At 41.4% G+C, this 27,644-nt stretch overlaps 1 protein-coding gene across 2 annotated transcripts in view; it reads right to left on the bottom strand.

The window, feature by feature from the left end:
• Nucleotides 1–27,644, bottom strand: part of ATP10B (ATPase phospholipid transporting 10B (putative)) — a 650,716-nt gene that overhangs the window by 31,862 nt on the left and 591,210 nt on the right. For both annotated transcript variants that reach the window (XM_063928760.1, XM_063928761.1), the window contains 8 exons: nucleotides 27,100–27,185; nucleotides 22,252–22,358; nucleotides 15,404–15,535; nucleotides 11,917–12,044; nucleotides 11,432–11,684; nucleotides 10,193–10,434; nucleotides 3,513–3,704; nucleotides 1,041–1,650 (listed from right to left, as the gene is read on the bottom strand). In XM_063928760.1, coding sequence (XP_063784830.1) covers nucleotides 1,041–1,650; nucleotides 3,513–3,704; nucleotides 10,193–10,434; nucleotides 11,432–11,684; nucleotides 11,917–12,044; nucleotides 15,404–15,535; nucleotides 22,252–22,358; nucleotides 27,100–27,185 — 1,750 coding nt within the window. The remainder of the gene's footprint in view (nucleotides 1–1,040; nucleotides 1,651–3,512; nucleotides 3,705–10,192; nucleotides 10,435–11,431; nucleotides 11,685–11,916; nucleotides 12,045–15,403; nucleotides 15,536–22,251; nucleotides 22,359–27,099; nucleotides 27,186–27,644) is intronic.

The following is a 27,644-nucleotide window of genomic DNA, read 5'->3' as shown; positions in this document are numbered from 1 at the left end:
ACTGCAGGTGTCCTGCACGTGGAAATGAGGGAGCTCTTCTAGAGAGGTCCGACACCCACAGCTGCATGAGCAGCTTTCACTATCCCAAACCCTCGCCTTCTTGGAAGGGGGAAAGGGATGTTTTCAAAAATAATCAAAGAGAAAAATCAATAATTGTGGATCCACTTCCACAAGCCTAGTTGCTCTGTGAGCACCGAAAAAACACTGAGGTACTCTGGGATATGGAGGGGAGGTATAGTCAAAGCCTAGTTCCAGTGGAACCGTCCATATCCCAAGAGTACTCCAGTGACCCCTAGTGGATGAAAAAGAAAGTGCTTTGCTCTCTACACTGGACACAATTATATCAGTAGATGTTATAGGAATAAAAAAGAATGTACCAAAAACTGTGTAAACAAGTAAAGTTTGCTATTGTGATAAAGTTAGGACATATAATGTACTATGGGCTCATTTTTTGTGCCTCTGGTAGGTGTGCGTTAAACCGGGGGGGGGGGGGGGGGGTTGGGGGGATTGACTCACTGTCCCTTGTAATGCGTTTCATGGACCATATTCCCATTGGAGCATAGGTTGAGGTGTTATGCAATTTTTATGAGACAAGATCATAGATTGAATGTTCTTGTCTTGAATGTCTTCATCACGTCTTCAATGATCATGGATTTGACTCAAAGTCCTCTCCTCACCATCATGCAGGACGGAGGAGATGGGACACCGGATATCCTATAATAACTTGTAAGGTATATCAAATAATTCATAATAGAAAACAAAAAACTTTCAATTGTGAATATGCATTTGGCCTCTTCTCAGGGCCTGATTAAGCACCACATGGACCTGGGACTGAAAATGATTGAAGAAAATGATTATTTCAAGAAGCATATAGGGTGTGGCCAGCGCTGTGTGGGTGTAGCCAGTGCTATGTGGGCATGTACACCCCTACACTATCAGGCCCAATGGTTCCCTAAATACATAAATATAGAAATATTGCATCAAGTGTAAATAAATTAATAATAATTTGCAGAGCCAAATCAAGGAGCATAGGAAGTTACCTTTGGCTGGGTCATCTAATAAATCCATGATCACAGAATCAGCTCCTTTGGTGTACACGATGATCTCTCTTGTTATTGGATGACGAACCACCACAGACATTCTTTTTCTGACTGAGTCAAAGCCCAAGGTGTACAGAAGTTCAAAAGTGAGCAGGGTGCCTTGTGGAAGCCGTATCGTCACTTGATCAGGGGTGCGGGACATTAGGGTGAAGCTGTACGCCCTTGCAGCATGGACCAATGCCGCCTCATCTGGGCTTTCTGCTTCATAGCAGAACTCATCCTCTATATGGAATGGAGCAACGGCGTTGAACATTTCTTCGATGCAGTTGTCGCTGCTGTTTCTGCTTGCCGATGAGGCCTCTCTCCCACTGCTTTGGTTCTCAGCATCACCCGAACTACAACGAGATGAGTTATCTGGACTAACTTTGTTTTTCTTGGAGCTTGAAGGGGTTGCAGGGTTGGAGTCAGATGGAGTGGTGGTAGTGGTGGTAGTGGTGGATGGGGTGGTGGTGGTGGGCTGGCTCAGCCTCAATAACTTTATCCGTTGTAACAAATGCTGGACTTTTTCCAGAGATGAGGCTGATTGTTTCAGCAGAGGTGCCATTGTAACCTTAAAAAAACAACACAAATAGATTCAAACGTGTAAAAGAGTTGGGTCTTAGCTAAAATATGGGGCATGGCCACACCAATCTAAAAACCATTCATTGCGAATAATATACATGCTGCCGCTTTGCCGAAGGGAGGGGGTGGGTCTTGATCCGATGGCCTGCACGTGTCACCTAGGCAAACCCAAGGCCGTTCTCTTGGTGTCCCTGCATTTGGGTATCACATATTTTAGTTTTCAAATAAACTATTTACCAGTGAGTTTAATCGGCTTACATTCATTGTCATTCTATGAGGAAGCCCCCATAAGAGGAGCGAAACGCGTCAGAAGCAGACCTTTGGACTTTATACCAGCTGAATTGCACCCCTACAGTATATTGACATCCAGCAGCAGCATCTGGAGAGCTAACGGAGAACGGGGGATTACAACTGTGACTGAGGTGTCTGCACACAGCACCTGGAGACGTGGACTCGCAGAGCTTGGAAGTCGGGTTAATCATCAGCACAGCAGGCGCCAGTGAAGCGCCGTTCCCGCAGCCCGAGACCGTCTCACATGTCATTCACCTTTTCCGCATGACAGCTACAGGTGCAAGCTACACGTAAGGCTCCAGTGTGGAGCGGTTGATTTGCATATCATTGTCTTCTTGGCCGAGTGGCAACATACTGAGGATATCCAACATATAAAGACATAATGATATGCTGTCTACCACATAGGTGCGAATTACAGCTGGTTAATTAATTTTATGATCCAATACATGGACTGACTTTTTAGTGATTTTATTAATTTTTCATTATATTCTGTGCACAGAAGTTTATCTAAGATCCACCTCCTTTAGTTAGGTAAGATTTTTGTTAGTGTTATATTTGACCGGTCTAAATAGTTTATTCTTTATATATATATTCATATGTGATAATAAAAAAGATATATGGAATATATGAATTTATTTATTTGTTTTTATTGAACTCTGAGCCATATCATATCATAATATACATAGCGCAGGAGGAGATTTGTTTGTTGTTCCAGTGTTACCGGAGACTGTAAAGTGCCGGTTCTTTTTGACTTGATTTACCCCAAGTCAAGCTTTCTCTTGCAGCTTGAATATACACTAATTGCAATATTATTTGTATAAAATTTTCATTACCAGCAACACAATCATTTAAATCTGGTGATGATATATTAGCGCCTGGTTACTTTTTGTATTATTAATCGGCTTACAAGCACACTCACTCAGGGCTCAATTCAGAGTTGCACAGAGGTCCGTTCGGCAGACGGATCCTGCAACTGTTGGCACTGTGCAGTGGCCATAGCTGATCGCATGCATCTACGGACAATCTCAAGTTGTACACATCTCGGTCACATCTCCAGCTGTGGCTGGATGATATAACTGGGTGTTTTCACGTAGGCTACATTTAGTTGGGGTGCATTGGAGGCATGTAGATGGAATTGCAGGCTATGCAGTTCAGAGTACACAGAGATCATCCTGACTTGAGACGCAACTCTAGCACCAGGTTGCTACAAATGCACACAGGTAACGATGACAGCTATTTTAATATTAACAGGCATGTGGATAGGTTCAGTGTGGTTGCATAGGTGTGTGCAACGCTGCATCTGCGTTTAGTCCAGTGTATGCAGTGCGACAGTAATTGCAACCGTGGCCCCTTATATAAGCATCTGTTTCGGCACCAGAAAGGCTTGGAACCTTGAAACTAGAGACTAATTTCAGGTATTTGTTCTTTATAAAATAAGTAAAAAGATGTCCTTTACATTGATCTCAAAAATGGCATTTTGGTTGGATCTCAGCGGTCACAGTGAAGAGGAGATATCAGGAGGATTAAAGCGTAATAAACGAAAACTTCTATTGTGCTTACCCTCTGCCTGGGCTCAGTTGCTGTGGAGACCATCACTGTATTGCAAATGGCCAGAGCCAGAAAGAAATCGATATAAGGAGAACTGGAAGACCTACTGCTGCTTTGCGACTTAAATGAAGATAGAGTTTCAATTTGGACCGACGCTTCTCTGACCTTCTTTAACAGCGTCTGATCTGGGGTCACGTCTTTCTCCTGAAACAGAGTAGAAAATGCCAATTAATTTTTTTATTCATCCTCATCAACTGCCCTTATGCAGCAATACATTTCAACTAATCTAAACAATCAGAGCTCTTTTATCCCCCAATGGTGAAAGCGTCAACCTGTCTAAACCGTGAAAATAAATTGGCTGGTCAAACTATTAAAATAAACTGCTATGCGGAGAACAGACACAGAGAGCTTCGTGCCGGAAAACTGGGATTTTTAAGACTTAAAATCCTTATAGAATGCAGCTTCCTTATTTCCCATGTTCCTCTCTTTCTGTCTGACTGTATCCCAATTAGCGGCATTTGTCCCGTAGCTGGCATCTGGATAGAGTAGATTTCATTACTTGTTCTCTGGAACGTGTCCAGCTTTGTAGTTTGTTTTTAGAACAGATGTTATTTTTATAGATTTGATAATTAAACGGATGACACGATCTCATCTAGTATTGTGAAAATCAGCCAATTTGCCGAGTGTGAATAATGTTGTTTTTACTCTTTTGTGCTGGTGTGGTTGCACTATTATTATTGATGAGGTTTATGGCAAATATTCTCTCGGTTTGATAGATTGGGGAGTTTGTGGAGCTTTTCTTCTTTTTCATGTGTTCCACATAACATGTACCAGTAAACAGATTTATTTGATCTTCTAAGCAGCATACAAGTTATTTACCTTGTAGAAGCAGTGTCACATGGTATTGTCTCCAAACAGATATATTTACATACCCTTCAAATATCAAGAAGTGGAAATAATAATAAAGTAATAATAATAATAAATAAATGAAAAATAATGATGATTATATTGCTACTTGTTGAAAGAGGAGTGCGCTACGGCGCAGACTCCATTCTTCCTGTAATCCAGGAAGGCGGCTTCACGCCCTATCCCAAGATGGCTGCCGAAATCTCTACTGAGCATGTGCAGGGGCTATATTGTCTTTACTGTGTGAGTGTGCCACAATAAAGTCTTCCAATTAGCACCAGATAGACCTCCATTTATAAGTGATCCACAACGTTTTCGAATGTAGCTGCACCGCTACTGTACCTGCAAGCTACACACTCATAGGCTGGCGAGATGTAGGACACACTGCTCCACACATGATCAGCTTCAGATACTGGTGTATAACAGTGAGTACGGCTGTACCTACAGTACTTTATCTCTCCTGGTTAAGAAACTGGGCTGTTTGTAGATCAATGGCATCCACTGGTGTGTACTGATACTCTGCCACGTTATCCAATCTGGACACACATATCTCCAACACTACCAAAAATATAATAATATTTTTACTAAATGTATTGTTTTACTTTTCTGATGGTCTTCTGCGTGGTCACCAAATCTTTTTGTCATTAAAGCAGAATTATTTTTATGATCACCCTTGAATACTATATAAAACTATTTGGTGGGTACAGTTGTATGGAGAACAGCCGGAATGACTTTAAACTAAAGGCAAGAAACAGGAAAACTCTGCCTAGATGATAGATTTTGCCCGAAAAACTAAATAAGAAACCAAAATTATAAATCAATGTCCAGGTGCAAAGAAAGGGTTGGATGGGTACAAGGTACCTGAGCCCTGGCCTCCATAAGAACCTAGCAGATGGAACCATCACCCGCACACATGATCACAGTAAATGAATGCCACAATGAATCATAGCCATACACCCCTGGACTGGCCTTGCCCAATGTCTCGGTGGGCCTGGCAATGCCAATGTTGAAGGAAGGCATGAGCAAAGCGTTAAATTAAAGTTGTCTGAAGGTGGAAAATTCTCGTAAGTAGCACATTTTCATACACATAAAATAGAACTTTTCTTTAAAGGCCATAACAGTTAGAGGACAACATAGACATATATGTCATTATCTAAGCACCTTGAGTTCTTTTGGATAAAAAGCACAATGCAAATACAACTTTTTATTACTATTATTATTATTATTATTATTATTATTATTAACAACTATTTTTAAAAATGATTATGTAAATTTAAAGCCACAAAAATAAATACTAAAAGTGGATTTTTTGCACTTTGCTGTTGGAAATAGTTACTCAGATCTAATTATAAATTCAAATAAAAGGTCACTTACCCATTTCATTTTTACATTATTATTATTATTATTATTATTTTTAAGTCCTGAACACTGAATTTTTAACCGTAAAAAAATCAATTAAAAAAATCTTATTTTAGCTTTACCATTTCGGATCCCAATTTGTAGTGGTGTTGCTATTATTTTTACATACAGCAGTAGCAAAGCTGTATGCCTTTCAGAGATGCTTCACTTCCCATATAAATCCATCTGTCTACCCATCCAATTAGTGGTGCTTCCAAGCGGAATCATTATTCATTCGTTTGTCATGCATCACATAAGGCATTTCTTATTACCACCACGCAGGCTCAGGTGGAAAGGATGAGGAAAGCATTGCTTAGTAATACTATTTAATAACAATTATTCTAAGTTTGCTTTGTATTTTTCTTGTGGAACTTCGGAATCGCTTAGAGGGAGAGCTTTCCTTTGGGCTAAACTAATCTCATGTGTGCACTATGCAGTAAACACACCATCACTGAAAAAATAAACAAAAAAATGTATAAAAATAAACAGCAAAATAGGGGACAGACATTAATATTGATGCTGATATATATAGGTCCCCCAAATACGTATACACACTTTGATTTATTATAACTCGCCCAAACTATTTTCATAGGAGTTTTTTTTCCGAACACCTGCGATAACTCAAAAAAATTATACACTAATCTTCTTCAATTTATACTATATATATATATATATATATATATATATATACACACACATATATACACACACATATATGTATATATATAATTTATATACTAACTATATATATATATATATATATATATATACATACAAAGATATTATTGTTAATAAAGGTTAATGAACCAGTGTGGCCGATTACAGTAATTTATAAATATGATTATAGAGCACTGATACATATAATAGCTCTCACTGGCTACTTTCCGGGCACAGCTTCTTTACTGCCTTCAGTGAACTGGCTTCAGACATCAAAAGAGAAGGTCTCAAATTAGGTCGAGAGAGAGAGAGAGAGAGCGGGAGAGAAAGGGAACAGAGAGATGGGAGGAAGAGAAGGAGACATGGAACAGAGAGATGGGAGGAAGAGAGGAAGACAGGGAACAGCGAGATGGGAGGAAGAGAGGAAGACAGGGAACAGCGAAATGGGAGGAAGAGAAGGAGGAAGGTAACAGAGATGGGTGGAAGAGAGGGAGACAGCAAACAAAGAGATGGGAGGAAGAGAGGAAAACAGGGAAATGAGAGATGGGAGAAAGAGAGTAAGACAGGGAACAGGGAGACAAGAGGAAGAGAGAGTATATTTAGGGGGAGAGGGATGAATAAAAACCTTTGCAACATCGAGAACAATAGCTAGCAACCTGGCAAATGAACGGTACAAAATACTAGTTACAGATGATGACATAGAGCTGGTGTATATTTAATGATGTACCGCTCATTCATAGAATGTTTTGTTAATTACATAAACGAGTGATCTTCTGTAGGCAGTCATGCGCTTAGCAATTGAAATGGAAACAAACTGCACCAATGAAAATTAAGCTAGGTTTAATTAAAACATTTATCCTGCCACTGCTCATTCTAAAAATGCTTGACATAAGTCCTCTGACGAGAATTACAAAATTAATGAGGACAGGGCAGCATTCTGGTTGAGTGGAAGCCATGTTGCTTGTATTCAGATACAGTCAAGATATGGAGTTCCTTAGAAATTGCTGTAGAATGGAAAGGACTAATTACATCCTTTTGTATATTCCATAAAACAAATAGGAGAACGTATACAATAATTAAAGCTAAATTACTTTCAGTGCCATAACAAGGCACCTGCTCTGTCTCTCCCACATATGTGGCAAGTGGCATCATGAACTTACATACAGGATGCCAAGACAGCATTGCACGTGACCAGCTCTCCAGGCACCGTGCAAGCTTAACACAGGTGCCCCCATGGCAACCCTTGCTGGAGGCGCTGCTCACACACCCTTAGTTACGACCCTGTCTATTACAGTTCTGATGGAAATTATATATATATATATATATATATATATATATATATATAGAGAGAGAGAGAGAGAGAGAGAGAGAGGGGGTGTTATTCCACGATTTAGTATTTTTTTCTACAATGGTTTAATGTCACGTATATTGCGTTAGCTATAATGCTGTTGTGTTTAGTTTTGTTTTTGTATTATTTTTATTAGGATGCTGGCAAAGGCCGCTGCAGCTTGGAGGAATATAAACCCAGAGGCTGTACACAGGTCAGACAGTAACATTCACACTGATTGAAACCAATGATTGGAGTGGGTGGAGTGTAAAATTGATTTGCTTATAGTTGATTAGTCGCTTTCTCATCTGACCTCCTTCTCTTCCCTCTTTATTCATTCAGCTTCTGTGTGTTAAGTGCAGCCAGCCAGTAAGATTGGTCGTATATACTCTGGCTCTTTCCAGAGTGGGGCGTTATTAAATATCAGCCCATTGGGCCATTGACCTTACCAACCACTTCTATTGATATAGTTGCATGAAATTAAAGAGGGCTGGATGCCCAGATGGTAGTCAACATTAGTTGTTTTTGGGACGGTGGATGCCTGGGACTTCCCACATTAGCCCCCATTTAATGTGAAACACCCCCAATATACTGTATAATAGTTGTGTTGGAGCATTTTGTAGTTGACTTGCCCCTAGTCGTCCTGTCCTGGCCGCACTTGTCCCGTCACCACTTCTTGATGTTATTCCAGGTGTTATTTTACTCTTGTTATGTTATCAATAAATGGACGACCAAGTTTAAAAAGTCACTTCTGTGTTATGACTGTTATTTATTATACAGTGTTAAGGTATATGTTAAGATATGTATACAGAACCATTGTAAGTCGCCACGGGTGGCTCAGGGTGTGGTCAAGGTTGAAGGGAGAGTGTTCATGCTCGTATACTACTATCCAGAGCAGGTATAAGGTGTGTGTGTGTGTGTGTGTGTGTGTGTGTGTGTGTGTGTGTGTGTGTTAGGAACAGTATAAGTGTCTAATAGAACACAGCATGGGGCTATTTAGAGTGGGAGGGGGGGGGGGGTAAGTATCCGGGAGAGGAGGTGTGTATTATTCCCTCATTTATCAATCAGTGATTAATGGGTGAGGAGACCATGGGTGGAGGGGGGGGGGGGGGGGGGGAGTGGGGGGGGGGGGGGGTGACAGAGGTGGCCACGCCTTCTTATTTTAATTTTTTTAATGTAAGCTTGGCTGCTTGCATGTTAGGCACACCGATATTGAATGTTACCAGCAAAGAAGTGAGCTGCTAGCAAAAATTGTGTTACACTGTATAGGAGGGGATTTATCAAAGTTCGGAGAGAGATAAAGTGCAAACCAATCAGCTCCTGTAATATTTTCAAACACAGCCTGTAAAGTGACAATTAGGAAAGCTTATTGATTGGTACTTTCTCTCTCTAAACTTTACCTCTCTCCAAAGATTGATAAATCTCCCCCAGAGTGTTGATGTGTCACTGGTATATTCCTGAGGAAGTGATTATAGGGTTAATTTTATGAAATGCGGGCGGCATGCGTGCAGTGCCCATGCCAATGTGATGACAATATATATATTTTTTATCAGTACTTGATTTTATTATATAAAATAGTTATTGTGGGTTTTTCATTTTAAGAGACCTTTTTTAGAGAATGAAGTTAAAAGTCCATAAGATATAAAATATTAGTAGGTGAGATATAACATGACTTGTAACTAACTGTACAACGGAAAAGCTGTTAATGTTTTAACTTTACTGCAAACTTTTGTTTCCTCTTGAGACCCAGTTTAATCTCAGGAGGAGGATGTACAATCACTGTAAGGGTCACTGGCATGAATGTTTATGTGCATTACACACATTAACGAATTGTTGTTTTAGGCTCGATGGTCCTCTAACACTACAGTAGGAAACACACAAATTTGATTTCATATGTAATATCGTATTGAATCTAAGGATATTTGAGGATGCACGTTTCAGTGTGTATTTGATTTATTTGAGATTATTGGTCAGATGCATCATCGATTGGGAAGCGATAAAATGGAGAGTGAAAAAGAGCCAGCCAATCAGCTCCTAACTGCCATGTTACAGACACTGGGGCAGATGTATCAACCTGGAGAAGGCATAAGGAAGTGATAAACCAGTGATATGTGCAGGTGATAAACTCACCAGCCAATCAGTTCCAATATGTAAATTAACAGTTAGGATCTGATTGGCTGGTGCCTTTATTTATCACCTTGCACATGTCACTGGTTTATCACTTCCTTATGCCTTCTCCAGGTTAATACATCTGCCCCAGTGTCTGTAACATGGCAGTAAGACACTGATTGGCTGGCACTTTTTTACTCTCCATTTTATCACTTCAAGCGATGATGCATCTGACCCAAAATCTTTTGTTGCGCTCATTGCTATTTGGACACAGGCATGCAATTGAAATACTTACAATAGGACTGCTAAATGCCACTTGGGATATGTCGAAACGTCCTTCTGATTTCTTCCTAAAGTGCCCTTGGATGTTGGGTCGTGCACTTTGGCACCGTCGCAGAGCCCGTGTTCCTTTATGGCGCACTGTGTTATGGTTTTCTTCAGCAAGGTTAAGAAGTGAGAAGTTCCTGGGTTTTGTCAGCTCCTCGTCATCGGAATCTTCTTCTCTGCCAGTTTCTATGTAAGATTCTAAACGCTTTGCTGTGAATTAGAAATGAACATTAAGTCACTCATTAAAATGCTTGCTGGAAATGTGAACGTGTTTTCTTCACGGCTGCTGTGTTTGAAATATCTGAAAACAAAAATAGTTCCGCCGAAATCTCTTGAGTTTGTTAGACGGAAAGAAGAACAGTGCGATTATCGAATCATTGTTTCACACTAAAGGAGGCAGATTATATACACTTAAAACATCTGTTATACTTTTGTATATTTAAATTTGTTATGTTTATGTATAAAACGGAAAAATTATAATTCAGATGATATTCAAGTAACACGGCTTTTATGAAAGAACCACAAATACTTGTAATTAATGGGCAGTTAAATGCAGAAATCCCACAATGAAGATTTTTTCCAATGTAAATAGCGAGTTAAGTCGCTTTTAAGCATGCACAGTCATTTGCATTGCCTTCCTACAGATCATTATCACCTTTTCAAAATCTCTCAAAGGACAGACACGTATAGCTGGCAGTCATACTCACAGACTGACTGACTGTCAGCGTGTAATGCAAGACAGACAGAAGTGACAGTTGAGGAGGATTTTACAGAGCAGACTGAGCTCAGAGGGGCATTCAAAAGCCTCTCTGCTCACATCTTGTTCCATGTGTCTGTGGTTTCCATGAGCTTAAAGAGGCATCTACAACCCCCTCTGCTCACAACATCATGTTGTGTGTGTCTGTGGTTTGAATGGTTCTCACATGATGCTGTGGAAACTTTGCAGAATTCTCTTACTGATAGCAGAATGAAGAAACAAACCAAGGAAAATTTTCCATAGAGGATTCATGAAGGGTTGGTTGCTTACTTTTCAGGAATGCAGCATTAACATTATCTACAATGTTGAGGCAAATGGATGAGAACCAAGTTATGTTACTCATTATCCTTTCTGCAGCTAATTATGTCTGCCTTGAAAATATGTAGTTGTGTCATTTCAATGTGGTGGAGTCAAAGACTGTCCTAGTGTATACAATTCTTAATAACTTACCATTTTCCTGATGGGAGAACTCGCTTCCTACAATTGTGCACCTACGGAAGACCATTTTGTTTTCTGTCAGAGTACCCGTCTTGTCCGAGAAGACATACTGGATTTGCCCAAGATCTTCTGTGATGTTTAATGCCCGGCACTGTACTGAAACATCAATTTCCTCGTCATATAGATCAATGTCGTTATGTATAAAATAGATCTGGGCCAGTTTCACCAACTCGATCGATACATACAGAGAAATTGGAATTAAGATCTGTAGGAAAAGTGCAAATAGTTATAGACAGAAATTTTTTCATATTTTTCAGTAGAGTTATTTGTAATTTTATTTATCCTAGTGATAACCTGAGCTTGGTTCTAAGCCCACAGTATTGAGAAGTCCATAAGTAGGAACAGTTTAAAGCCAGTTGGTGTTAGCAACCAAGTGTTTCGGCATGATGAAAAAAGCTGGGACCTGAATTTGGGGAGCTTTTTACACATCTGCTTACCTGCAACAAGATTATCATGGTGAGGAACATGTAAAAACCAGAGAGAACTGGAGAAAGGTAAGTCCCATCAGAATTTGGAACCACAAATATTGGATGCACTGTGAACTTGCCATACCAAATGCCATAACCTGCAAACAAAAACATAAACCAGTTTAAATAAATAAAATGTATAGGACTAGAATGTATTTGTGCAGTGGTTCCCAAACTTTTTTGAATCACAGCGCCCTACAGTATCAGAATTTTTTTCTTGGCATTCCTAGTCCAAAAGTTTCTCATTGAGAAATTTAGCAAGAAATATTCAATTAAGTAAATTGTGTTTATAGGTCATCCGTAGGCTCAGTTACATGGTGAGGGATAGGATTTGCTTCTGTTTGGCCACATATTTTATGACTGGCAGCCACCAGCTCTGGTTTTGCCTATTACATTGACCATAAATAATTTGAATTGGTCCTGGACCATCAATCCAAGGCACCCCTGCAAGTGTCCTGAGGCACCCTAGGGTGCCTAGGACACAGTTTGAGAACCACTGGTCTAGTGTTATGTAGACACCTAATACAGACATGGAGAAAATGTATCTTTAAATAGAAGGTGAAGTAATTGTTGATTCAATCATTTAAATATATGAAAAAAAAAAGTTTCTTTTAGAGATTTATTTGACAAAAAAAACATATTTCCAGCCGGAGTTTGATAGAGCCCAAACATCCTTACTTTCTGTTGTAGGAGGATCCTGCTATGTGTATACAATTCCTGCTGCCTCTATGTCCTGTAACTCTCACAGGCATACCTCCCAACATTGTGTGGGGGGTTGGGGGGAGGAGAGTGTCTGTCATGGGGGGTTGTGTGACCACACGTAATCCCCTTTCCCCCTTTCATGTTTAAGACAACACAGTAATGAACAAAAATACCCATTTTTTTTTTTTTTACCAGATCACTCCGCCCATGATTTCCGTGCCCATGCCTACTGGTGAGCTTACCCAGTGACAAAACTGGTAAGTGGTGGGCTCAGGTGCAAAAAAATAATTTGGTCCCCCCTCCTCCTCTACCCCCACCCAAGCTCACGCTATGCCACACAACAGTGGGTGACAGGGAGACATCAAGGGGTGAAGTCGGACAGCGCTAGATTTACCTCATTGACTCTCCACATTAAGAGAAGCTAAATCTCTCACACAAACTTTTGTGTCTTAGGGGTCAATTTACTAAGCCTTGGATGGAGATAAAGTCGCTGGAGAAAAAGTACCAGCCAATCGGCTCCTGACTGTCATTTTTCAAACACAGCCTGTGACATGGTAGTTAGGAGCCGATTGGCTGGTACTTTATCTCCAGCGACTTTCTCTCCATCCAGGGCTTAGTAAATAGATCCCTTAGCTTCTAAAAAAATATATATATATTTTTAAAAATAATTTTTTAATGGTGTCTTTGTGCAATTTTTAAGTAAATTTTAACAAAAAGTCATTAGCCCCCTCTCTTTGTTATACCTCAGATTTTATTTGTTTTCATCTAAAAAACAAAAAAATTATGTATGTACGTACGTACGTACGTACGTACGTACGTACGTACGTACGTACATATTATGTATATATATATATATATATATATATATATATACACATATATAGGAACTGAGCTATTTCTTATGTCATAAACAAATTGCATATCAAACTTTTGGATTAATATGGTGGTTATTTGGCCCTTGTATGGCTCATCTCCCACTGTGTAACCTTAGTAGTGCGCCCAACATGGCTGCCTTATCTGGTAAACTTGTGGATGGGATGAAAAATACATGGACCTGATGGTTTTATTGGAACCCTACTCTGAACCTAAGGACTCTGCAATCTCCCCGTTTTGTGTTCTCTTCTAGGGGTGGACTATTCCACCCTGGGTAATCCTACGCAGAGCGCCTAAGATGGCTGCCGCACCTGGTACCTTGTGAGGGTGGAATACACAACCCCTGGAGGTTATTACCCAAAATGCTTACACCAACCCTGCATTATGCTTTCTGTCTTTATTGTCTGTGTGGTTTATCTTTTGATGTAATACTTAAATCTTCTGTATTATGTGCATTGTTTGAGTTCTAGTTGGCGCCGCGGATGGCTGCCTCGGTGCTGCTCTGCCAAGCAGCCTTTGTGTTTAGTCCTACGTGTATAATATGTCTAATATGTTGAGTCTATTGTACAGTTGCAATGTGCAGTATCAACTCATACGTGTAATGTGTGTAATGTATGCTATGTTCTTCCCCCTTCGTATGCTATGTATTCCCCCTTCATGTTGCTGCTTGGCGATGCATTGTACCACAAAGAATTCCTAGTGTACGTGAGTACACCTGGCCAATAAAGCTGATTCTGATTCTGATTCTGATTATTATGGGATGCTTATGAGATTACTGTGGCCTTGAATCCAGAATAAGTATTTACTGTATATGGTGTATTTTATGCTGTTCTTTTTATTGTGGATCAAATATTTTTTTATTGTGGATTTTTTACTGTGAGTTTAATCCTTCATGTAGCTATGACAAATTAATTACCACCAATAAAGTGCAATAATATAAAGGCTGCGCTGTAGGTTGATCATCAGTTGGTAGTAGCAGCGCTCCCAATTATTTATTTTGTTCTTTTTATATACAGGAGGGTTTTGCAATTATCCCTCTATTCTCAATATCAAGGGGCACAGAGCATGTCCTCTCTAAATGGTAAGCCAGGCCTCTGTGGCAGCTGGCTACACGCCCTCTGGAACCTGGCCACACATCTAAATATGGGCCCCTACTACTACTACTACATTCTCCCGGTGGGACCTTCATGCCCCAGTCCGACAGTGCTAAGGGGCAGGTCTCTCAGGCACTGGGACCCACCCTGCTTGCTGCACTAGACCATTCAACCGACATTGCTCAAAATGGTCTGCTGGGGGGCCAGGGATAACTCATTGCTGGTAGGAGCCTAGATGCAATGCACCCTCTGCAACATTGGTAGTTCCACCTCTGAGCCTACCATAGGTATCTGCACAATGAGAATGCATAGCCACGGCCCCAGCACCCAGGCCAGCGTGAACGTTTTGTGGCACCGGTACCTACCTCCCATAAAACAAGATCACTTATCTCCCCAAATACTTTGGGCAGTCGTGCATATGATTGCAAATGAACCTGGGAAGGGCAGAAGTGTCAAAATAATGTGCTCTCCCCATACTCAAACACACATTAAAATTGTGATGGACACACAACTATCAGGCATGATATTGCAGAAGATCTGACCCAATAACCATCAAAAAGATTGCTGCAAGATCAATAACACTTATGCAATTACCTTTCCTAAAGTGACATTTGTTCATGGGATACGGTTAATGAAGAGCAGGATTAGAAGCACATTTTTTTTATTAAAAAGGTGATGTCACTTTCGTACGCGACTTTGCTAATTTTGGTGTGCAGTGATTTCAAGCCTAAACACGAGAGCTCCTAAAATAAAATAATACAGTGCAAGAAAGAAATTTAAATATAAACCTAAAGCTCCAATAAGGCACATGATGAACAGGATGCCGACGCAGAAGAAAACATTGATATTCATCAGTCTTTCGATCTTGCTGCGCTTGTAACGCGGACCGCTGTTGTTTAACATCGCCTTGGTCTCATGCCCTTGGGGGGAAAAAAAAAAAGACAGAAATAGCAAAGATTTGAATAAATGTATTTTGTATATGCATGAGTTTTACATCGCTGCCTCAGCGTGAGGCTGTCCGCTGTTTCTTAGCAATCAGGAAGAATCAAACGTATTAATTAACCATTTTGACCCTTCGGAGCAACTTTTATGGCAAGATTTGCATGTCATTCTGAAATTCCAATATTCTATAGATACACTTTTTCCTAACGACTGCAGTTTATAGGAAATAATTATACCTTAGCCGGTCATAAACCTAAGCAGTCTATAAGTTGTAAGGAAGGACATCACCCAAATAATAATAACTGATTTGAAACGCATCTTCAAAATGCTCATATTTAAATCTAGGTGGAGCTGCCTTAATACGGAAAATCTGATTTAGTTTAGATACTGAATACAATGGACATAATACAGTGTAGGACTTATGCATGTTGGCATAACTTATAATTTGCAAAATTTGTACTGAGCATGCTTACAAAAAAAGCTGCACTATGACCAAGGACGTCAAGAGTAAGGGTGGGACCGGGACGGGTACTGTGGAGAGATTGCTTGCCCACCCTCGTAACACTACTGCTGGCAGCAGAGGCACATTATCCAGGGAGAGAGAGGAGACTGGTGCTGTAGAGGATCCTTGGACCCTCCACAGTCCAGGAGGGACAGAACGCTCTGCTCCTGGACCTCCCTCTTAATTTATGATTGCCGTCACTTATGGTGAAACACCTTTCATATCAATCAACCTGTTCAAAACAGCTGCCGGCAATCCTAAATTAAGAAGGTAGTTCAGAAACAGAGCATTTTGTCCCTCCTGGAGAGGGTCATGTTGGGAGGTATGCTACAGTACATACCTATGATGATGTCTCTCCAGCACTAACTAGCCGCTTGCGTAATCACCTCTGAAGCTTCACTGATCAGATATTATCTAAGTTGCGGGCATATGTTGAAAATATTAAACATTTTTGCTACTTTCATTCATATGAAGTAAGGCGGTGGTTCTCAAACTGTGTGCCGTGGCACCCTGAGGCACCCCAACCTCAAGTTGCTGGTCCAGGACCAATTCAAACTATTTATTGTCCATGTAATAGGCAAAACCAGTGCTGGTGGCTGCCAATCATAAAATATGTGGACAAACAGAAGCAAATCCTGTCCCTCACCATATAACTGACCCTAAGAATGACAAACATAATTGACTTGATTTAATATTTTTTTATAAGTTTCTCAATGAGAAACTTTTGGCCTAGGGGTGCCATGAAAAAACATTCTGATACTCTAGGGCACCTTGATTCCAAAAAGTTTGGGAACCACTGCAGTAAGGAATATGATCATTTTTATGTCAATAAAATCTAATAGCCAATGCGCTCTCGCTATCTAATCAAATGTTAATGAAGTTTTCTTATGCTTGTGACCTGGTTGGGTAGCCAGTGCACCTGACACAATCCTGGCACATACTGTATTGTATACTGCTGGTGCAGTGCTGGATGCATCGGAAATGCCCAAATAATATGTGGATGTAAATATGTTATATTTACATGCAGCTTTTTACAGCTTCATTATTGGACGCATGTGTGGCCAACTTACTATCAGCCGCAATTATTCTACTAATATCGTAGAGCCATTCGGATTTGGTTAGATGAATTGGCCAATATATTCCCTGCAGGGTATAACATTGAAGATGTCATATTTTGTATTTTTATGCACAATTACTTTTTGTAAAAAATATTTTATTTATTTATTTTTATTTTAAATATAGTGACTGTGGCAAGTTCAAATGTATGAGCACCCTATCATTTAGAACTTGGAAACATACTTTAGTAAAACTCACAATGTTTCTTATATATTAGGTTCATTTTAATATATCCATTCAACATACTGTATAATGGACAATGGGATACAGTCAGGATCCTGATTTTCAGAATCTCGACAGCCCCAATGAAGGCAAGTACTGCACTTGGGATTAGGCACTAGGTGGAAGGTTAAGGTTAGGCTGTGGGAGGGGGCAGTTATGGTTAGGCTGTGGGAGGGGGCAGTTATGGTAAGGCTGTGGGAGGGGGCAGTTATGGTAAGGCTGTGGGAGGGGGCAGTTATGGTAAGGCTGTGGGAGGGGGCAGTTATGGTAAGGCTGTGGGAGGGGGCAGTTATGGTAAGGCTGTGGGAGGGGGCAGATAAGGGAGGGGGCTGGGCAGTTATGGTTAGGCTGTGGGAGGGGGCAGTTATGGTTAGGCTGTGGGAGGGGGCAGTTATGGTTAGGCTGTGGGAGGGGGCAGTTATGGTTAGGCTGTGGGAGGGGGCAGTTATGGTTAGGCTGTGGGAGGGGGCAGTTATGGTTAGGCTGTGGGAGGGGGCAGTTATGGTTAGGCTGTGGGAGGGGGCAGTTATGGTTAGGCTGTGGGAGGGGGCAGTTATGGTTAGGCTGTGGGAGGGGCAGTTATGGTTAAGCTGTGGGAGGGGGCAGTTATGGGTAAGACTGTGGGAGGGGGCAGTTATGGTAAGACTGTGGGAGGGGGCAGTTATGGTAAGGCTGTGGGAGGGGGCAGTTATGGTTAGGCTGTGGGAGGGGGCAGTTATGGTTAGGCTGTGGGAGGTAATGGATAGGGCTATCTGTAGGGTATATATGAGCACTTGGGAGATGTGGTTGAAGTACAGTTATCACACCTATTGACCCTCCATGGAACGGTGGCTGCCGCCAAGCCTAGAATGATTGCAAGGCCTGTGGGTTTTGGAAGGCAAAATTTAGGCTGCCTCTGTTTCTTCATTTCTCTGGATTCCAGCAATGGCTTCTAGAGGTAACTGTGCAGTCTAGTGGTAAGGAGCCTGGAGCAGATCTGACCTTCACAGTTTTAAATATTGAAGCAAACAGCTGGACCCTGCTGCAATGTTTCATCAAGTGAACTAACTGTGATCATTAGTGCATGCTTCCAGCAAGGCTCAGGCACTTTCATTTAACTCCACTTTCGGTCACGAACCATTTTAACTTGGCATTAGACTTGCATTTAGCCGCTTGCCTACAGCAGCAATTAGTAAACTGGACACTGTGAAATACTGCAGCGAGGAGGTGGGATTGCCGGAATGAAAAATAAGAGGCTTATGTTGTAGAAAAGCAAAATCTGTAACATATACTGAAATATGAACTTAAATCACATTGTGTCGCTGGGGAAATAAAACACTTTGTACAGCAAGTGCTGAGTATACCACCCTCATTGTGGCATGATGAAATCATTTTAATGTGGATCTGTCAGTAAAACAAGTTATTGTTCTTTTTTTCCAACAATTATTTCTAGAAATTTTTAATAAGGAAAACTAAAGCCAATGGGGCGATCCAATTAGCTTTGAAGGGTGCGAAGTGCTGTTGCAACAGCGTTTAAACGCCGGCAACCAATCTCGCACCCTTCGCGTCTGCGGATCAGCCCAAATTCACACAAAACTGCTCGGACCTCTATGGGGTGGTGAGCAGTTGTGGGTGAATTCGGCCCGGTGTAAAGTGCAGCCGCTGCCGTGCTGATTCGCAGCTGCAATGGGTGTGGTTCATCAAATCGACAGTGTCTAGGTCGACAATGTTTAGGTCGACCACTATAGGTCGACAGTCACTAGGTCGACATGGATGGAAGGTCGACAGGGTTTCTAGGTCGACATGTGCTAGGTCGACAGGTCTAAAGTTCGACATGAGGATTATTATTTTTTGGTGTCGTTTTCTTCGTAGAGTGACCGGGATCCCAAATTAGTGCACCGCGTCCCCTCGCATGGATCGCTTCGCTCGCCATGCTTCGGGCATGGTGCCTTCGCTCCGCTACCGCTTCGCTCGGCACACTTTACCGTTCCAATCATAGTCCACGTGGATCGTTAAGTATGAAAAAATTCAAAAAAAGAAAAAAAATGTGAAAAATTCATGTCGACCTTTAGACCTGTCGACCTAGCACATGTCGACCTAGAAACCATGTCGACCTTCCATCCATGTCGACCTAGTGACTGTCGACATATAGTGGTCGACCTAAACATTGTCGACCTAGACACTGTCGATCTTCAGACCGGATCCCGGTATACATAAAGCCATTATTTTACTCAATAATATAGACAGAAAGAAAACCCTCCACACATGACAAATCCTATGGGAGTACTGCATGTCTCTTGGTAAAGGGCCTATTTATTAAAACATACTTCATGGCTATTCCCCTAAAACACCCGGGGGTGTACCTGTAAATATTAAGTCCCACCTGATTGTATGTATGGAAGACAGCAGCAGGTATCTCCTGCAATCCCCGGTTTTTATGGGACTGCCACTGCAGCCTATGTGCTACAGTCCACATTAGTTACCGGGAGAGGGATCTGTAAAATCCCTCTCCAGCATGCTCCGCATTCCCATACGCAGTCATAAGACCACACACGATGTAGTGCTGCTGGCTCCCGACGGAGAAGTGATTGCATTAGGGATCACAACACTTCTAACACGTGACCAGGACGGGATGCGGGTAGCATTCCAGCAGTCCAGATACAGACGGTCATGTGACAGACGCCAGAATCACTCAGAATCCTGGCACCAGAACACAGACTGTCAACATCCCGAAGGTAAGTATCAGGGTGCCTGTTAAGATTAGGACCAGGGGGCGGGGTGTTAGGCACAAGAGGGGGTGGAGAGTGGGGTTAGACGTAGCCGCCACACCCTATGTTTTAGCTGTACACCCTGGTCTTAGCCCTAGCCGACACCCCCTCTATCTTAGCCCTAGCTGCCACCCCAGTTGGGTTAGGGTTAGGGTAGAGGACAGGGGAGGGGTAAAATAATTACCCCATCCCCAGTCGGCATTCTGATGCCCGTGTCGGTCATGTGGCCTCTGGCAGCCCAACCGCCAGTCTCATGTATCACACCCACAGGGACAGGTTCCTGAATGTTTAATACAGCTGGGTGTTGCTTAATTTCACATTTCCGCCATAATATATTATAATTTTGTGTCTAAAACCCAACAATCAATAAATAGGGGTCATTGATTTTCATTATCTGGCATGCACTAGACAGTCGAGAACACGCAGCTGATTAGATATCTCTGTGCAAGTATCTCACCTAAGTGCAGGGTTTGTAAACAAGCTCTAATGTTTTCTTTGCAAAATAAATGAACAGAGAAATGTTAATTTAAAAAGAAATAAATAAATGTAATGCAACCTACAGTATGTATAACGAGTGATCCTTTCTTAAACCTAATACATAACTTGCAGACTAAAACAATGGTGTCTGGCATATAAAATAAAAATAAATAAAAATGCAATAATGTTTGACCAAGGAAAGTGTGATGAAATAAATGGCAGCTGTTGTCTTGCTGCACCTTAATTTCACAATACAGAGTAACAGCACTTGCAGGGCCAAAGGTGTGTGTTTTGCAATCTGCAGATAATGATTTCAGGAAATACTATATGAAACAATCGTAGCCTGTTCATGGTGCAAACAATTGTTATGCCTAGTGTTTAGCCATATATATATATATATATATATATATATATATATATATATATATATATTTCCCTTGCTTAATAGATAAGTATTGACCAGTCTTCCATAAATCTACAAATAATGGGGGGTCATTCCGAGTTGATCGCTAGCTGCCGTTGTTTGCAGCGCAGCGATCAGGCTAAAAATCGTCATTTCTGCGCATGCGTATGCACTGCAATGCGCAACGCGTCGTACGGGTACAATGAGCATCGTGGGTTTGCACAGAGTGTAACGAAGATTCCAGTCGCACGGCCGAACGCAGGAAGATTGACATGAAGTGGGCGTTTCTGGGTGTCAACTGACGGTTTTCAGGGAGTGCTTAGAACGCAGGCGTGGCAGAAAAAACGCAGGCATGGCTGGGCGTTCGCTGGGCGGGTGTGTGACGTCAAAAACCGTCCCTCAATCAATGCACACGGAGAGTAACTACAGGGCTGGTCTTGTTTTGCACAAAATGATTTTGCAGGCGCTCTGCTGCACAAGCGTTTGCACTTCTGCAAAGAGAAAATACACTCCCTGGTGGGCGGCGACAATGTGTTTGCACGGCTGCTAAAAGTAGCCTGCGTGCGATCAACTTGGAATGACCCCCAATATACATTGTTTGCTTTTAAAAATGTATTATTTTAATTGTGTCGTCATGAGACTTCTTGGTAGCAAGGATCAGTAACAAGTCAGTGGATTTGCCATTTAAATTTACACCATATGTGTTCATTTGGATCTAATGGGAAGCGGTTATGTGACTGGCGGTCGAGAGACTGCCGGTCACTATACCGATGCGGGGGAAAGCCCGACTGACAGGGACTTCTCCCACCCATGGGTGTCCACGACACTTATAGAGTGGGAATAGAACCTCCCCCCCCCCCCCCACAGCTGGCATTCTGCGGCCGTGATCCTGGGTTCGGTATACTGACCTCCGCGATCCCGGTTGCGTTCTCCCAATACAACCCCCGTTCTATTAAATCAACTATTTAATGTACTAAGCTTAACATGCATGGTTTATAAAATAATTGGTTTGTCAGGCTAATTTCCGCAAATCACATGCATCTCAAAGAAGTAGAAAAAAAAGAGACCATTAAGAAACACAGTAAGTAGTTTAAGTGTCGTATAAATTATTGTATTAACATTGGCTTATGGCATATCTTGCAAATAAATTCAGTACTATCAAATGGAATAAATTGTTGGGGTATTCTACATTGTTTGTCTGAATATGTATCAAAAGTAGTAACATACCAGCATAGACCACAACACCAATGGTTTCTTCTGTGTTCCGTACTGTGCACCCCCGAAGGAGAAGACTTTCAGTGCCAAATCCTGTCCGTTGTCCATTGTGCTGATCCCTGCACAACAACAAAAATGATTATTTAAATGTAAGCATATTGAGACACCCGGCTTCAATCGTTCCACCCTCATAGTGACCCCAAGTCACCAACTGAATGACTTATCTCATGTTGACACCTGGAAGGGGATGACATTGTCAGAATGTTGAGATATGAAATGTCAACACTATCAAACTGTCAGCATTAGGGCGAAGCTTATGGATGGTTTTATGGCAAGGAATAGATTCACCTTAAAATCACATTGTTGACATTTTATCAGTGTTTCTTTACTCTCACACCCTCCTGACACTTGGACAACATTGCGGGGTGATCATATCATACAACCCATTAAGAACCGAGCAATCTGGTGCACCATCATGCAATAGGTAGTATCTATCCCCGTGTATCAATGCCTATTTCCCTATAGAGTGTAAGCTTGCGAGCAGGGCCTTCCTACCTCTATGACTGTCTGTTTTTGCCCAGTTTTGTTCTATCACTGTTGTTCTAATTGTAAAGCGCAACGGAATATGCTGCGCTATATAAGAAACTGCTAATAAATAATAGATACGTGGAATGTTAACATGGTCAATGTCGACACAATGAACATGACGACAGGTTCACTTTCGAACATAATGACCATATACAGCGACAAAACACCGACAGTATACGTGGAAAGATCCGAAAGATCCAACTGTTCTTTGCGCGATCCGAATAGGCAAAATGTGTATGGAAGTTCTAAAGCCAATGCAAGAGAGGGTACCCAGGAAACAATTAGACACTGAATAATAGCTTTGCGGGAGATTTATCATACCCTCTAAAGAGGACAAGTGGGGGTGTTGCTCATAGCAACCAATCACATTCTAGCCAGTGGCACCAAGAGAGGGGCAGGTATTAATTACCCGGCCCTAGTCTTGTTGGAGGGTCCCGGGGTCTGCCCCCATTCTTACCCGTCAACCAGCCACAGCGGTCTCTCTCCAGGGGGTACAGTAAATTTACTTAAGCTTCTAAAACAGAGAAATGATGATATTGCCCATGGGTGTGGTATGCGTGACCAGAGGTCAGCATACCGACGCTGGTATCCCGGCAGTGGGGGGGCGCAAGCACAACAAGCCCGGTTGTCACGGGTTCTATCCTCACTCTATGGGTGTCGTGGACACCCACGAGTGGCAACAGTCCCTGTTGGTCGGCACGTTGGGATTGTAAGGGGGCGAGATGTAGGTGGAGGTATTGTGACCGGCGGTCTCCTGACCACTAGTCACGGATAACTGCATCCCGTTTCCCATAGCAACCAATCAGATGCGGTCTATCATTTCTCTATTGCCTGTTAGAAAATTATTATCTCTCTATTGCCCTGATTCTAGCTACCATTTATGTAGAACATCCGGTAGAATGATAGCTAGAATCCGATTGGTTGCCATCAGCAACTCCTCCGCTTGTCTTTTTTAGAAGGGTGTCCACCTACAGTATATTAACACAAACCCTTTAAAAATATTAAGTTGACAAAAGGTGGACCTTTGCTTTAATGGGATTATTTACTCAATTGATTTCTGTTTCTGCTTCTTTTTTTTTTTGCAATCTTGAATAATAAACTTTATTGCTTTTTTATTGTAGTTATCACTGGGAAATAAAATATATCAGTCACAAACTGGTACAGTACTGCAATGGAACAAGGAAGTTCTAAATGGGCATGTTTACTATTGGGTCTTAGACTATATAATTATAATTTATTTTTTTATATGTGGCAATAAGAAATAATAGATCGCCTGGATGCAGTATCAATCACCCGCATGGACACAAGCTTGGAAAGGTGATGTCAAAGTAGTGAAATGATTACCAAAGCTGACATTTCACTTCTTTGGAAGACGGGGCCTTTCTGCCGAGCACACGTGTGTGGCGGACATTGGCGGGGGGTGGTTAGGAATATCAGATGGTGTTAGATGTATGGGACAAACGCCAGAACGAGAAACTGATGGGGATTGCGGCTGCTGTCAGAAATAGAGGGACCACAGCACATTGTTGCTGGGTGATGGGTCATTTGGGTGATGCTTAATATATATGGGTACAGTATATTATTTGATAACTAGGCCTCTTAATCTTCTAAATAAATTATATCAGCAAATTGTTTTAAATATAAAATTATAAATACAAATACCTTAAGGGAAAAATTCAGCAAGGATAGAATATTAATTTCTTAAATAATGCTACTTTTATACAGTATATTACAAAAATAGATCATATTGAAAGATGTTGTTTTTTTTAAATTGTATCGAATTAATGGTTTTTGCATTTTTACATTAAGAAAACATTTACATTTAACAGACAATGATAATGAAGTAAAATCTAAGGATAAATAGGAATGGTTCTCTCTTGAAACCTACAACTACAAAAAAGATTTACAGTAGAGAGAAATTTACTAAGCAGCGGTTTGCATACCACTAATCTACTAAATTGAATCCTGACATAGGGGGGTATTCAATTAGTAAAACGGCACTTTCCGCCCGTTTGTAGGTCAAATTCATATTCAACCTAGTCAAAGCACGTTACAATTTTTTGACTTGTTGGAAAATCCACCCGGGTGAACACCACATGGAGCGGCGGCGAATTCGTGGGCATTTCCAACAGTGTTTGGGTCCATTGTCGCCCATGCCAATTCGACAAAAAAAAAAATATATATATATAATAATAATAATAATAATAATAATAATAATAATATATATATATATATATATATATATATATATATATATATATATATATCTAAATAAAGCATGTTGAAAATGGAGCAAAAACCTGTAGAAAATGCCCAATATTGAATACCCAATGGTCGAATTAGTGCCGATTTTCTGACTGTCGGAAAACTCGGCACTAATTGAATATCCCCCATAAAACCATACATTAGACCCAAAAACTCCATCCTAATTTAAATTACAGGTATACAAACCATCAGATTATTAAGAAGCAGGTTTTAAATTGCCCAACCTATCGTAGTCCCTCCCACCAAAAAGGAGTTGCCTCTTACAGTTGAGTCCTATCAAATCTGTTCATAGATCACAATCTTTGCACTCACTATTCGGTTACATACAGAAATGTAACTGGTCCAACACCAGTAGTGAACTGCGTCAGCATCGGAGTTATTACAGCCAGCAAAACGCAATCTAAAAATGTTGAGTATATCTAGTCTGTGACCATTAGGACTGCCAGGCTTTTGGTCTGAGTTTTCTTTTCCAGCTGAATTATACAGCATAGCTTCTGCTTTAATTCTACATAAGACACTGCTGTTGACGCATCACACATGCACGGCTTGTAGCGAAAACAACATGCCACAAGCATGACATCACGCAGATATTATCATTACAAAGTCTGCAATAATTATTTTATTATTACAAGTTTATTAGCATTGTAAATACTTAGAGTATTTAGGTATACTGTGTTATTTTATATGGAGCCAAAAATATATTTTTCAGAATAAAACCAGTGACTATGATGGTTTTGAAATATATTTAAGTAGATTCTGACAACTTTGAGTCACACTTGCTTACTCTCCCGGAATGGGCGGGAGGCTCCCAAAAATCAGGTGACCCTCCCGGCCCTTCCCCAGGAAGAGCAGACAAGTCTCCCAATTTTTCAAGTCCCCCCCTACCCGGCCGCCCACTTAGTGAGTAAAGTGGGCGGTCCGGGCAGTCGATGGCGCGATTCTTCCAGAAATCGTGTCATCATAGCCACGCCCCCTGCTGTGTAATGACGGTAATGACGGCATTACAGAGTAGGGGCGTGGCTTAAATGTTGTCCCATGATAACCCCGCCCCAATTATGCCCCCACTCCGCCCCCTATGCACGTCATAGCCCTGCCCAGCTCCCCTGCTGAGCCGACCTGGCTGCTCTCTCCCGGAGAGAGCAGCCAGGATGTCGGCATGTATGCTTTGAGTGACGCATGGAATTTAAACTTCTGCAAGTGACATTATATAGTCTAATGCCAGTTTTCCATAAGACATAATGAAAAGTTAAAATAGGAGTCAGTTAAGATACCACAGCACGGGTTCCTAGCGATCACAATGCCGACGCACAGCGGGTACAATTCCGGCAAGATAGGCGATTCTCCCTCTATGGCTGTCCACGACACCCATAGAGGGAGAATATAACCTGTGGCTAGTTCAGCAAGCCCACAAGGGGCTTACTAGCTCTCGCCCCGCTGCCGGCATACTGGTGGCCGGCATGCCGCTGTCAGTAAACTGACAGCCAGCATCCCGGCCATCGGTAATTCATACCGATCCCAGGTGTGGATCATTGGGTCAATGGTAACTAGGTTGACAGTCATTAGGTCGGCCACTATTGGTTAGCAGTGACTATGTCGACACATGAAATAGGTCGACACGGTCATTAGGTCAACATGGATAAGGCTGACATGGAAAAAGGTCGACATGAGGTTTTGTGTGTGTTGTTTTCTTCGTAAAGTGACTGGGAACCACAATTAGTGCACCGCGTCCCCTCACACGGTTCGCTTCACGCTCGCCATGCCTCAGGCAAGGTGCCTCGCTCTGCTACCGCTGCGCTCGTCACAGATTACTATTCCCAATCGTAGTCCATGTGGATCGTAAAGTATGAAAAAGTTAAAAAAAAATTATTAAAAAACAACAACTCATGTCGACCTTTTCATGTGTCGACCTTTGCAGGTCAACCAATAGTGGTCGTCCTAAGTGTTGTCGAACTAAAGACCGGATACGGATACCTGAACTCAGCATACTGTATGCCATTATATACTTACATGTAACCTCTGAATTTGCCAAGATTATTGTTGGGTTTCTCGCAGACAATGGTGTGCGTAAAAGATTCTGGATCAAATAAAGATTCCTAGAAAAAATATATATACATTGTATTTAGTCACTGCAAAATAATGGGCAGCATTAATATTCAAGGAGTCAGATGTCTGAGTAGGTAATAATTAGCTCTATAAACGTTATGCATAGAAAATATTGTTTTCTGGAACTTGCAATTTGTCCTGAAACAAAATACAGGATATGGATATTCCAGTACTAGTAAAGAGTAGACACTGCGAGTTCAGCAAGAATCAATCCTTATTGTTCTTTTACTGAAGTCTGTCTAGTTACACAAAATACAAGAACATTATAATTGTTCTGAAGCCTCTCAAAGGTCAGATTTAGATTATGAAAGGTATTATTGTGAAATTGTGATATTTTCTGTATAAGAGAAGTCCAAGTTTATACCTAACCATACGCAAATTACAGCCGCACACAATGCAGTCCTTAGTAATTACTCATAGCTCAATATACAGAAGAACGGCATCAGTAG

The sequence above is a fragment of the Pseudophryne corroboree genome, chromosome 6, assembly GCF_028390025.1.
Source record: "Pseudophryne corroboree isolate aPseCor3 chromosome 6, aPseCor3.hap2, whole genome shotgun sequence".
Classification (NCBI taxonomy): domain Eukaryota; kingdom Metazoa; phylum Chordata; class Amphibia; order Anura; family Myobatrachidae; genus Pseudophryne; species Pseudophryne corroboree.
Note: the sequence above shows the minus strand (reverse complement) of the source record. Positions and strands in the feature narration are given on the sequence as shown.